Source organism: Carassius carassius, chromosome 14 (assembly GCF_963082965.1).
Source record: "Carassius carassius chromosome 14, fCarCar2.1, whole genome shotgun sequence".
Classification (NCBI taxonomy): domain Eukaryota; kingdom Metazoa; phylum Chordata; class Actinopteri; order Cypriniformes; family Cyprinidae; genus Carassius; species Carassius carassius.
In genome coordinates, this window is record NC_081768.1 from 7,260,104 (window position 1) to 7,274,055 (window position 13,952).

The 13,952-nt window shown below is 44.3% G+C and overlaps 1 protein-coding gene across 1 annotated transcript in view; it reads left to right on the forward strand.

Moving 5' to 3' along the window:
• Positions 1-13,952, forward strand: part of LOC132156819 (lysosomal cobalamin transport escort protein LMBD1-like) — a 95,373-nt gene that overhangs the window by 57,118 nt on the left and 24,303 nt on the right. The window contains exons 13-14 of the mRNA XM_059565854.1: positions 7,310-7,459; positions 9,669-9,750. Coding sequence (XP_059421837.1) covers positions 7,310-7,459; positions 9,669-9,750 — 232 coding nt within the window. The remainder of the gene's footprint in view (positions 1-7,309; positions 7,460-9,668; positions 9,751-13,952) is intronic.

Consider the following 13,952-nt stretch of genomic DNA (forward strand, 5'->3'; position numbering starts at 1 on the left):
AAATGGCAGGATGAGTGCTCCTCAAATGGCGCATCATGGATGATGTATTGTTGCAGTAGGCTAGCTGCCGATCACAATACACACATCTCACTTTATTTGGGGTTTCTAAATGGAAATGCTCCCACACCACAGATGTACGGCATCTCTTCTGGGGAGCTTCCATTTTATCTATCTATCCAAATCTATCTATCTATATATGAATCGATCTATGTATCTAGATATGTATCTATAATCTATGTATCTATATATGTATCTATCTATAATATATGTATTTATATATGTATTTATAATCTATCTATATATGTATCTATCTATAATATATGTATTTATATATGTATCTGTAATCTATCTATATATGTATCTATCTATTAAACTAGCTGTCTATATATATTTATATCTATGTATCTATTAATGTGTCACTATATGTATACTCTGTCTGTCTCTAGCCTCTCAGTCAATGTGTTGTGAAAATTTAAATGTAAGCCTAAATTGCCTATAACTAATCAAATCGCACAAATGTCACTATATCACCAAAAATCCGCTATCTCAAAGTCAAACTCCTCTCACAAAAACCCACGAGGTCAAAATGCGTTTATTTCACTTTTATACAGATGTGCGATTGTGTGGTCTGTTCCCGACCGTTCCAATCAAACGCTGATTCGGCGGACCACACCTGATGAAACAATTAGTGAAACACTTCGAGGCTTCGTTTGGTCATAGTCACGTGACATGGGTGTTTGGAATCACGCTTCGGATCAGTGTTTCGACACATCTGCGCTTCGGGATCTCGCAAATCTTCGGAACGACTGTTTCGCTTCAGCCATCCTTATCTTTATGTGTGTGTGTGTTCGCCCTGCGACACACTCGTAAAAGAGCTCGCTTCTTTCTTAAGATGCCTTCCTGTGGCTCGTCAGAGCCCCACTCAGCGAGGGAGACCGGTACGTCATCTGTGTCTCCTGCCTGGGTGAAGATCATGCAGCGCTCGCGCTCGCTGACGGCGGATGCCCCCACTGCGAGCTGTTGCCATGGTGACTCTGAGGACTCGCCTGGCCTTTTTCTCTGAGCCTGCATTCTCCGCTGCGCTGAGGCGCCGTAAAAGCATCGCTTCCAGCGGATTCCGGAACCGTCTTCAGCTCAACCGAGCTCGCCGGTTCGTCCTGCTTCACCGGCCCCCCCTGCATCGCTTCCCAGTGGGCAGCGCCCGTTGTTTGCCGGCGCGTCGTCCGAGGAAGTCGATCTCAGGGCCGCGTCGGGGGAAGAGGACACGCGCTCTCTGCTAGCTTCGGGCAGTGAGGGCTGGGCGAGCTCCGAGGATCTCGCGCCTTCTGCTCAGAAGCCCAGCAGACGAGCTGACATCGAGAAGGAGCTGGGGCGAATGCTCGCGTTGCCGCGACGAGTCTCGGCCGCGAGTGGTTTGCACCAGCGCCCCCCCCTCTCGTTCCCGGCTGGATGGTATTTCCCTTTCGGATGAGCGTACTTCTCAAAGCCCGCCTCATTTCTTCCTGAGCTTCACGAAGAGGTGGCGAAGGCTTGGAACGCTCCATATTCAGCGCGAACTCATTCGTCTGTCTCACTAGCATTCTCCACACTGATGATGCTAAAAAACAGGAACTACCAGTCACTTCCGCCGGTGGAACAGGTGATAACGACGCACCTTTGTCTGCCCTCTGCTGGACGGCGGCAAAAGCGGTGTTGCCACCTAAAGCCTGCTGTATGATGCTGCGGCTGCACTACTCGCGTTGGCGCTTCATCGAAGCGCAGGTGTACGAGTTCCGCTGTGGCCGAGCTCTCACCCAAGCGCACCGCTGTTGCAGTTCCAGGAATTGTGACTGTCTCAGCGTTTTCTGCAACGCGCAAGCCTGCACAGTTGCCCGCTTGCCTGCACACAAAAGCCGTTATCACAACAGCTTCAGCAACGCAGCTCGAGACCCCCGTTCTCGCTCTACCGGCCGTCGCCCCGCACCGCGGGGACCACGGCAGAGGATTACAGTGAGGCCGGGAGCCCCGAAGCCATCCTAGGAAAGCCATCTATGCATGCTGCATGACGCTGCGTCTGCACTACACACGATGGCTGCTTCATCGAAGCGCCGGTGTACGAGTTCCGCTGTGGCCGGGCTCTTACCTAAGCGCGCCGCTGTTTCAGTTCCAGAGATTGTGACTGTTTCAGCGTCTTTTGCAATGCGCAAGCCTGTACGGTCGCCCGCTTGCCTGCACACAAAGACCGTTATCCCGGCTACCCAGATATTTCCCGAAAAAGGTGTAATTTCTGGTGTCCTGGCCACGGCCGATGGTGCTATAAATGTAGTGACGATGCCCACTGCTCAGTGCCCATCTCCACATATAAGCACAGCCCTTCACACAGGGCTCGCGCCCATAAAAGCATAGTAGACGTGCCCACTCCTCAGTGCCCACAATCACTATGTCACACGCGTCATGTGGTTTCTGTAAAAACGAAACCCATGCACGTTAGTCCGGCCACGGCCGATGGTGCTATAAATGTAGTGACGATGCCCACTCCTCAGTGCCCATCTCCACATGTAAGCACAGCCCTGCACACAGGGCCTGCGCCCATAAAAGCGACTCAAGTCGATCGCGCACACTGCATAGTAAGCGTGCCCACCCCTCAGTGCCCACAATTACTATGTCACATGCGTCATGTGGTTTCTGTAAAAACAAAACCCATGCACGCTCGTCCGGCCACGTCCGATGGTGCTATAAATGCAGTGACGATGCCCACTCCTCAGTGCCCATCTCCACATGTAAGAACAGCCCTGCACACAGGGCTCGCGCACATAAGATCGACACAGATCGGTCGAGCACGCCGCATAGTAAACGTACCCACTCCCCAGTGCCCACATACACTATGTCACATACGGCGCGTGGCTTCTGTAAAAACGAGGCCCGTGCACGTATGCTCTGCACAGGCAGACAGCGAGTTGAAAGTGGTAAATGTGCACATATGCAGCCCACAGTTACTCGCAGACAAATCGAGTCCCACGGGGCCTGCTCAGCCTTCCCCCAGTCGGTTAAGCGCCGGGACGGGGTCGAGGAGGAGCGATCTGCCCGCTGTGATCAGCGCGCTCCCCGCCTCAAATGCGCAGCACACCCGAGCGCCGCCGTTGCCCAGTCAACAGAGCGCGCTTCGCATCCAGCCTTTAGCCATTCATGCAGATGCATGGTCAGCGCTTCCAGGGGTTTTGGATTGGGTGCTAGGCATTATAAAGAGAGGCTACTCGCTACAGTTTTTTTTTTAGTCGAAACTACGGTCAAAACAGAAGTAGCACACATACTTCGGGCCGAAATATCAAAACTGTTGAGCAAAGGGGCTGTAGAGCCTGTGTCTCAAGCTCAAAGCGAGGGGGGGCTGTACAGCAGATACTTTCTGGTGCCCAAGAGAGGGGGTCTCAGGCCCATACTGGATCTAAGACAGCTGAACAAGGCATTGATGAAACGCAGTTTTCAAAATGCTTAAGACCAGGAAACTCCTCGCGCAGATTTGCAGAGGGGACTGGTTCATGTCAATAGATCTGAAGGACGCGTATTTTCAAATACAGATAGCGTCAAACCACAGGCGATATTTGAGATTCGCCTTCGAGGGCCAGGCATACCAGTTTACAGTCCTCCGTTGCTCCTCGTACGTTTACGAGGTGCATGGATGCAGCGCTCGCTCCTCTCAGACTCAGAGGCATGCGAGTGCTGGATTATTTGGACGACTGGCTGGTTCTGGCCCGATCACGAGCGGAGCTCGTGGACCACAGGGCCGTTTTACTCGATCACATCGAGAAGCTCGGCCTCAGTGTCAATTGGGCGAAGAGTTCGCTGAACCCCAGTCAGACGATTCTGTTTCTGGGTATAGTTCTGAACTCGTGTTCCATGACGGCGCGGCTGTCACCACAGCGCGTGATGGGCATTCAGCGCGCAGCGAGTTCTTTCCGCTGCGGCGCGACCGTGTCGCTCAAACACTGTCAGAAGTTGCCGGGCCTCATGGCCTCAGCATCTCTGGCTCTGCAGCTGGGCCTGCTCTGCATGCGCCCCCTGCAGTTCTGGCTGAAGATGCGGGTGCCGCGCAGAGCGTGGGCGTCTGGCCGGCGGCATCTCAAGGTCAATCAGAGCTGTGTCACAGCTCTGGCACCTTGGACAGCGAACGGCTGGTACCGATCAGGTGTAAGCCTGGGGACTTCCCCGAATGTGAAGATGGTGTCGACGGACGCCTCCACTTCGGGATGGGGAGCGCTGCTCGAGGGCAGACCGTCCTTTGGCCTATGGTCAGAACGGGAAAAGCTCCATCATATCAACTGTCTAGAAATGCTGGCAGTGGAGAACGCGCTGATGCGCTTTTGTCCCCAAATCAAGGATCACCACGTCCTAGTCCGTTCGGACAACATGTCTGTGGTGTCCTACATAAATCGCCAGGGCGGTCTCGGGTCCTGAAACCTGTACAGGCTAGCGGAACGCCTCCTGGTTTGGGCTCAGCGCAACGTGCGTTCGCTGAGGGCAGTGCATGTGCCTGGGCTACAGAATCTGGGTCCAGACAGGCTGTCCAGAGGCAATGTTCCTACGGGCGAATGGTCTCTACACCCGCAAACAGTCCGGCTGTTGTGGGAGAGATTTGGCAGGGCAGAGGTGGACCTTTGCCTATTTTCCAAGAACGAAAGCGCACTGTCACGGGAATGGCCGTGCTGCCCGCTTTATGCTTTCCCTCCCGTCTCCCTCCTTCCGCAGGTGATGGAACGGGTGAGAGAAACGAGATGTTCAATACTGCTTGTAGCACCTCTTTGGATGAACCAACCATGGTTCCCAGATTTGATGCAGTTAGCAGATATCGCCCCGTGGCCGGTACCGTTGAGGAGGGACCTCCTCTCGCAGGCCAGGGGCTCGATTTGGCACCCTCAACCGGAGTTGTGGTCCCTCCATGTGTGGGCACTCAACGGTTACCCGCTGATCTCTCAGTGGGAGTGCTAAATACCATCACTCAGGCTAGAGCTCCGTCGACACGACGTCTGTATGCCTCGAAGTGGTCGGTGTTCTCCAGCTGGTGCACAGCTCGAGGTTATTCACCCCTTAGTTGTGAGGTGACGGAGGTCCTCTCCTTCCTACAGGAGCTGTTGGATAAGGGCAGAGCCCCATCCACGCTCAAAGTTTATGTGGCGGCCATCGCGACATTTTCTGAAACGGCGCTCGGTCAGTTAATAGGAAGGAATGATTTAGTCATCCGGTTCCTCAGAGGAGCTAGGAGGCTGAATCCTCCCAGACCTCCGTCAGTCCCTATGTGGGACCTCGCGGCGGTTTTGGAGGCCTTGAAGGGTCCCCCTTTTGAGCCTATCCAATCGGTTAGCCTTCAGCATCTTTTGTTCAAGACAGTATTCTTGTTGGCTCTCGCTTCGGTGAAGCGTGTGGGTGATTTGCACGCACTCTCGGTGAGCCAGTCGTGCTTGGAGTTTGGGCCCAATGACTCAAGGGTCATACTCAAACCTAGGCACGGTTATGTGCCGAAATCCCTCAACACACCGTTTCGGGCTCAGGTTATTGCCCTGTCTGCCCTGCCGGTGTCAGGAGAGGATAGAGACTCGAGTCTTCTTTGCCCTGTCAGGGTTTTAAGAGCTTATGTGTCTCGATCTGCTGCCTTTCGGCAGACGGAGCAGCTGTTTGTCTCGTTCGGTGGACGTTCCAAGGGAATGGCTTTCGAGACAGACTCTATCCAGATGGATAGTTGACGCCATAGCGTTAGCTTACGCTTCCAGGGGCCTTCAGTTCCCGTTGGGAGTCAGAGCACACTCCACAAGAGGCCTCGCCTCGTCGTGGCGTGGTCCACTGGGATCTCCTTGCAGGATATATGTATGGCGGCAGGTTGGGCCTCGCCGTCTACATTTATCAGGTTCTATAACCTGGAGGTTCCCGCCTTGCAAGCAAGGCTGCTGTCGGTATAGTCGAATCAGGGCCCTGAGGGGAATTCTGAGTTCACGAGCACTATGCGCTGCCGACTGTTATATGGGCAGTATTGCGTAAGACCCGCATTGCCACATTGGTCAGGCCTTGCCTCGGCTGTGTGATGTCATATTGCCGCATCTATGGATGCTGCTAGATATGGGACGGAGGGCTTTCCCCCTTTCTGTCCTGGACTCTCTGTGAGTCCCTCAGGTGACTGTGCACTGTAAATCCTGGGCGTTGCTTCAGGTTTATTGGTGTGACTCTGCGCTCACGGCGTTTTACATTGGGTTCCCGTAGCGTCTTAAGCTAAGACGCAGTATGAGAGAGCTCTCGTAAGAGAACATACTCGGTTACTAAACATAACCTCGGTTCTCTCTAGAAGAGCGAACGAGTACTGCGTTCTCTGCCGTGCGTACGATTCACTCTGGTTCGCTTCGGTGATGAAATAAATCAGGTGAGTCAGCCTTTTCGAGCTCCTTTTATAGGTTGGGCCACACCCGTTTCGGCGGGAAGTGGAAAGAAAGGCGCGAAGCGCCCTTATTGGTCTGATGTTGCATCAACCTGCGCTCGATAGGCTGTGCAGTTGCCGCAGAACAAGCCAATGTGCGAACGAGCCGTCTCGCCTATGGCTGTGTACTGCTGCAAATGCGCTTTACAAAAATACAAAATTAAGGATAATTTTTTGCTTCAGTATTTCGTGAAAAGAGACTTTTCCCGTAGCGTCTTAAGCTAAGACGCAGTACTCGTTCGCTCTTCTAGAGAGAACCGAGGTTACGTTTAGTAACCGAGTACGTTTTACAGTTCAAAACAACTCTTTTTTTTATTTTAATATATTTAAAAATTAAATTTTTCCCTGTGATTAAATTACATTTTCCTTAAATACATGATACTTCAGAAATCATTCAAATATTGCAATTGTTGCATTGTATATAAAAACTGAAAAAGAAAAAAAATGATATGCTGTGCAAAACAATAAATATTTAATTTATTAATAACAGCAAAAAAAGTAATTTTTTTTCATATTTTATATATAACATAAAACATATAATGTTTGGTTTTTCAATACAAATCCATCATGAACTACTGGGCAAGAATTGTGTAGCAGTCCTTAGTAATGCACCAAAATTCCTGTCTTAGAAATTCTGATTATTAATTTGAACAATTTTCCTTTGTGCCATAACTCATAATCCATAACTACACCTTTTACTAGGAAAAATTTTTCATTTCAGTTTGGACCCTTTTAAAGTATCCATTATTGCAACTCTGCTTGATCAATCCTTGTTTTTGTTGCTCTGAATGCAGCATTATTTGTAAAGTGCATTTCTCTCAATACTTGTGCATATGAATAATGTTAGGATGTTTTTTGTTTCTATTTGTGCAGCTGTATAAAATCAGGCCTCAGAGAACCCGACCGCAGGCCCTCCTCTTCCTCTGCATGATCCTCCTCCTCATCGTCCTTCACACCAGCTACATGATCTACAGTCTGGCCCCGCAATACGTCATGTACGGCAGCCAGAAATACCTGCTGCAGGTGAGTTGTGGGTTGTTTTGTGTAACAGTCAATCCCCTGTGTTGCACAGCATCAGGATTATAGGATTACAGCTGTCGTAAACTGAGCAAAAAGGGCCCACGCCTGTGACATAAGTATGTAATGATCAACCCTTTACAAAGCAAGTGTTTGAAAGCCTTTCAAAACCTTCTCTCCCTTCTCTCTTCAAAATCCATTCCTGCATCTCTTGTTTATTTCTTTTTGCTTCTTCAATGGTCTGTACATTCATATGAGGTTAAAAACTACCCAAAGTCTTTGACCTGATCATGTTAAGTGTGGAAACTTGCCCGTGTGTTCTTTACTGTGACTCGTGTTATATGTAGACTAGCAACTTTTGGCACAGAATCTGCTCAGGTTATTCTTGCCATCCAAAAACCACCCACTTAGACTTGAAGAGACCCTTCAGACCTAGATGTGACGCCTTTGAATACACTTTCTTTTTTTTATTTGCTAAATTATACCACGGTAATAGATTATCATAGAAAAAAAAAAAAGGAAGTTAGATAAACCCAGCTGTCATGGCAATTTCAGTCAGCGCTTGCCATTTTTATGCGGACAATGCATCAGGTGGTCGCTGTACAGACTGTGAACGATCCAAGGGAGACAGTGGCTGAAACTGACAAACTCTTCATCAATCAAATCTGATGTCTCTTCACGTCCTGCCAGGCTAGCAGTCATTCTGCATCTGTCCAGTGGTGCATGTTATCCCGTTTGATTACTTCCAAAAGTTATGCTGCCTTTGCGTAAAAACAAGCTCAAATGAAGAGTAATTTGCTGTGAGGCAAATCGTCTGCCGAGGACAGAGAAGGAAGAACTGCTCACGGCAAGATCGAACCTGTTCTACTCAGTAAACATCACAACATGTGTTGAAATCTGACCAGTTACATCTGTCCTTTGTCCCTCTGCAGCGTCAGATGTAAATATTGAAATAAGCATAAACGAAATACATGTCTTGCAGGGTTGTGTGCCGTGCAGAATTGAATTTGGGACGCTTTTTAAATTCCAATTAAATTATTGAATTGGAATTAATGTAGCAAACAGGATACTGAATTGGAATTTAAATTGGAATGGTAAGAAGAATAATTTATTGAAACACAATTCCAAGAAATGTATGTAAATGTCATTTTCAGTAGCTGAAAGTAGTTTGCATTGGATTTGGGTTTGTAATTAAAAAATATAATTTATTATTAAGGATAAAATATAAAATGTTATTTTAGTTAATGTTAAATGTGTTATTTAATTTGATAACGAATATTTATGTATTAAATAAATATATGCTTTAGAAATAATTATTTTATTATTTAGATTATATATTTATATTTATATATTTTTTTGACTCATCATTACACCAGATAGTTCATATATTTACTTTTAACAAATGCATTATCTCTAAGCACATGGGATGTGTAATTGAAACTGTAATTGTATTTCTGAGCACATTCCCATAATGTAATAACTCAAAAAGCTTATGAGTCAGTCTGCCTCTTATAATTAGTTTGTGTCAAATGAAATTATGCAGAATGAGTCAGTCATAACTTTTTTATCAGTATTCTTGTAAGAGAGGGTTCTAGAAATATAAGTGTTGTTTGTACTCACTCTAGTCTGTGTTGTTTTAGCACTAGTTAACTGAAGGAATTATGTGAATTGGGTTCAATTATGAAGCAAGTCTTTAAAATGAATAAACTGTGCTCAGCTACATCACATGTTTGCATACAAGGCATATTACAATGCTCTTCTCCATCATTTGATGAAGCACTACTACCATTATAAATCTAAACATGTTTTTTTTTTTTTTTTTTTAATAAAAGACATTTACTGTGACTTTAGTGTTAACAGTGCCGCATTATGCACATAGCAGAGTTTTGTAAATATGTAGTATAATGAGTCTAATTAAATGACTAATGACAATGACTTAATTTAAATACAGCATGGCTATTCTAATTTTTAGTAGCTGGTTAAACTGGATTGTGGATGGTAAGTAAATAAGATTTTTATACTGAATTAATGTGCACAAAACTGCTTTGTAAGATGTTAAGTTAGTTATTAGTTATTACAAATACCATATCACAATGGTACTGTCATATCTGCTTACGTAAAAAGCTAAAACATATTCATTTTGTTTAACTTGCATGCATTTAGAGCCCTGTTCCATAGTTCAGATTGGGCTTATTGAGTTTATTTTCGTTCCCAGACCCCGCTGCCCACAGCAGACCCATCACAGGGCAATCACACCGCTACCATCACTAAGATATGTGACGCAGACGCTCCTGAAGGTAAGACCGTCATTCTTTTTCACCCACAGAGTGACCGACTTCAGTGGATAATGCTTCACCATACCATAGGGAATGGTTGGTGAGTTGAAAAGAGGTTGTATCATGGAATTTCTTTTCTCTTTTTTTTTGGCTATTTGAAGATTTTATTTTTTTTGTCCTGTGGACTGCAGGGGAAAAAGGGTAGTGTATTGGCCATTTAAAGAGGCCGCTGAATGACCACAGTACAAACTTGAAAATGATGAAAGATATACTACTGTTCAAAAGTTTGGGGTCAGTGAGGTTCAAAAGTTTTTGGTCTTTGTTTTTTTTTTTTAAGAAATTAATCAATTTATTCACAAGAACAGATTAAACTGGTCAACAGTGACAGTAAACACTTATATATTTGATCATTTCTATTTTAGATAAATGTTGTTCAAAGAATCATAAAAAAAAATTCACGGTTTTCACAAAAAATATTAAGCAGCACAACTGTTTTCAAGATCGATGGTAATAAGAACTGTTTATAGTGCACAAAATCAACACATTATAATGATTTCTGAAGGATCATGTAACATTAAAGACTGAAGTGGACTGCCATCACAAAAATAAATGAATAAAAAAATTCTAAATATAAGTTCAAAATAAACTTTAAAATATATTAAAATAAATATACAACATTATATAGACATTTTACAATATTACTGTTTTAGTTTATTTTTGATCTAATAAATGCAGATTTGATTAGCTATACATTTATAAATATAAATTAAATATTTTATTAGTTTATTGCAAAATAGTCATTTGTATGCAAGTGGTTTGAGAGACTCCGTTATATAATTTTCACTGCTTCATGGGAGTGAATCTCTCAGAATAATGGGTAGTTTACTTCTTCACTGGGAATTTTGCAATTAAACTCGACTGAAATTACACTTACATGCACGTACATCACCCATTAACAACCTCAGAGCTCATAGCAGGTCTGTTTTGAAAGGTTTATTTGTTATTGTTCAACATCAGTTTCTCTATGTGGAAAAATAAACAGGGTTTTTACTTCTGGATCCCTACTGTTGTGCTTATATTTGCTTGTTTTCTCGATTACAGTGCTGCCCATGCAGATACAAGTTTGACTATATATCAGTCGCTCCCCCAAATATTTATTTGTACGTCAGTTATGACGAGATGAGCAAAGTACACAGTAAATAGAACAAAATAGATTTTGCAGTAGTATTAATGAGCTAGATGTGAGATGAAATCATAAACCAGCAGGAGACAGACTCAGAATCTGAATAGGAGATCAAAACTGTTTCAGGTGTGACGGACCATAGCTTTATCTGGATGTATCCAAGTGTTTGGTTTTGTATGCTCAGCCTCTGAGGACAGACTGCAAATAGTCTTGATAATACAAAGACGTGAAGTTAGATGTCATGCCTGCAGAACATGACCCCTTGCAGCCTTTCTCTGTGTTCATTACGGAAGGGTGAGATGGCAAATAACAGTCTATCAGAGGGAGATCTACATTAATTAAAATGCTGTACAATTAGTGGCTTATACCACCAGCTGTGTTAATTAGGATCTATAAGGTTAATTGCCACCATACATTTGCAGTTAATTGCTGATAGATCCCTGTGTTGTGCAGGACACAAGGAGGAATCTAGTTCAACATATTATAGACACTGCACTCAGAGATTTTATTCTCACGATGGCAGAAAAGAAAAAAGGCGGCTTAAAATATGGATCAATGTTGAGATTTGCTGTAAAAAGCTTTGATTTAGTGTTTTAACAGCATGATATCGTTCTCTGAGTTTGTAATGAGTGATTTTAAGCTCTTTAACATCTAGTTAATTTAATACCAGGTCTGTCTCTTAGTATGTTTTTGACACATTTTTTACGAGATCAACTTCAAAACCTGGGAAATTGAGCTATAAGTTATTCCGCAATGTCACGGTGGATTCAGATCGGATTGGTTATAGTTTGATATACTGCCATCCAGCCTGAGAGTGCAGCCATGATACCATTTTCCATCCAGAGGAGGGCACTCCGATATTACATTGCAGTCCCATTGGAGGATATCGGAATAATAATGAAATCAAAGATATTAATATGCAATTGGATCAGTGAACCAAGAAGAAGTGGCCAATCTTCCTTAATGTCCTTAAGACGTGTCCCCCATCAGCTGTAACCTTTCCTAAAATACACCTCTCTATGCTGGGCTAAATTCCACCTGCTAATTGCTTCTCACTCACTTCAGGTCCCTGGATTGTGCCAGAATATCAGACTGACAGGCTAAGAAATTCTTCTGCTCTCCAATTTCATCGGTTTCTATTAAAAATTCAGGTCATGTTAAAGATGACTTCAGCCGCAAAGTGATCGTATTAGCTAGATTTCTGAAGAAAATGTTCAAAACTCACTCTCACAGTGTCAGCAGTGTACTGTATTTCTATGATGTTGCTAGGGTGTTCTAGTTGGTTGCTAAGGTGTTCTGGATATTTTTTTTTGTCATACTTAATATGTTGTTGCTGCTAGGGTGTTATAGGTGACTGGTAGGGGTTGTTGCTACACAGTTGTTGAGGTGTTCTGTATGTTATTTATGTTTCTATGCTGTTGTTAGAGTGTTCTAAGTGGTTGCTAAGGTGAATTGTTTTGAGCATGTTACTATGCTGTTGCTAGGGTGTTCTAAGTGGTTGCTAAGGTGAATTGTTTTGGGCATGTTACTATGCTGTTGTTAGAGTGTTCTAAGTGGTTGCTAAGGTGAATTGTTTTTTTTTGGCATGTTTCTATGCTATTGCTAGGGTTTTCTAGATAGTTGCTAAGGGGTTTTTGTTCTTAATAAGCATGATATATGTTGCTAGGGTGTTCCAGGTGGTTGCTAAGGTAAATTCCTTTTGGGATGTTTCTGTTGTTACTAGGGTATTCTATGTAGTTGCTAAGGTGAACCGTTTTTAGAATGTGTTTGTGCTGTTGCTAGGTTGTCCTTGCTACTTGCTAAGGTGGGCTGTATCCGGAAGTTCCCAGGTGGGAAGGCAGCAAGGCATGTCGAAATTCAAATTCTGCTTAACGTCCTGTCTCCGGAGGTACCTTCTCCTGATCTAATTTTGAAGGCAGCATAGATGTATTCTTCACTGCCTTTGATATCCCACAATCCTGTGCGTTCCATTCTGTGATGGTTGAGCTAAAAAATAAAGATGGCATCTGAAAGTTGCGTTTGGTGGTCAGTTTGTGTGTAAATATATATACCATTTTGCCCTTTTGATGTTATTTCTAGTGAGAAATTGGTATTATAGTAATTTAATATTTGTTTAGTTATCATCAAAACTCATTCTATTTTGTTGTAGATCACATTATGCTGCCTCAGATGTCTGTCCGGAATCAGTTTCATTGAGGTTCCTTCGTGCAAAAACGCTGCCTGCAAAGTCATTGTCTCATAAGGCAGCGAGGCAGCAAGTCAACTGCATAGGCTGTCGAATGCAGCCGTGAATTGTTTTGGGGATTTTTCTGTGCTGTTGCTAGGGTGTTCTAGGTGGTTTCTAAGGTGAAATGTTTTTGGCATGCTTCTACACTGTTGTTAGGGTGTTCTAAGCATTTACTAGGGTCAATGGATTTCAGCATGTTTATTCTGTTGCTAGAGTGTCCTAGGCAGTTGCTAAGGTCAGTTTTTTAGCATGTTTCTGTGCTGTTGCTAGGGTGTTCTGGGTGGTTGCTTAGGTGAATTGTTTTTGGAATTTTTAATGCTGTTGCTAGGGTGTTCTAGACTGTTGTTAAGTGAAAAAAATTTTTCGGGTGTTCTCGGTGGTTACTAAGGTAAATGGATTTTGGCATGATTATTCTGTTGCTAGGGTTTTCTAGGTGGCTGCTTAGATCATTTATTTTAAGCATGTTGATGTTGCTAGGGTGTTCTAGGTAGTTGCTAAGCTAAATTGTTTTTGAAATGTTTCTTCACTGTTGCTAGGGTGTTCTAGGTGGTTAAGGTATATGGTTTTTGGCATGATTATTCTGTTGCAAGGGTGTTCTACGTGCCTGCTAAGGTAATTAGTTCTCTTACGAGAGCTCTCTCGTACTGCGTCTTAGCTAAGACGCTACGGGAAAAGTCTCTTTTCACGAAATACTGAAGCAAAAAATTATCCTTAATTTTGTATTTTTGTAAAGCGCATTTGCAGCAGTACACAGCCATAGGCGAGACGGCTCGCTCGCTCACTGGCTTGTTCTGCGGCAACTGCACAGCCTAT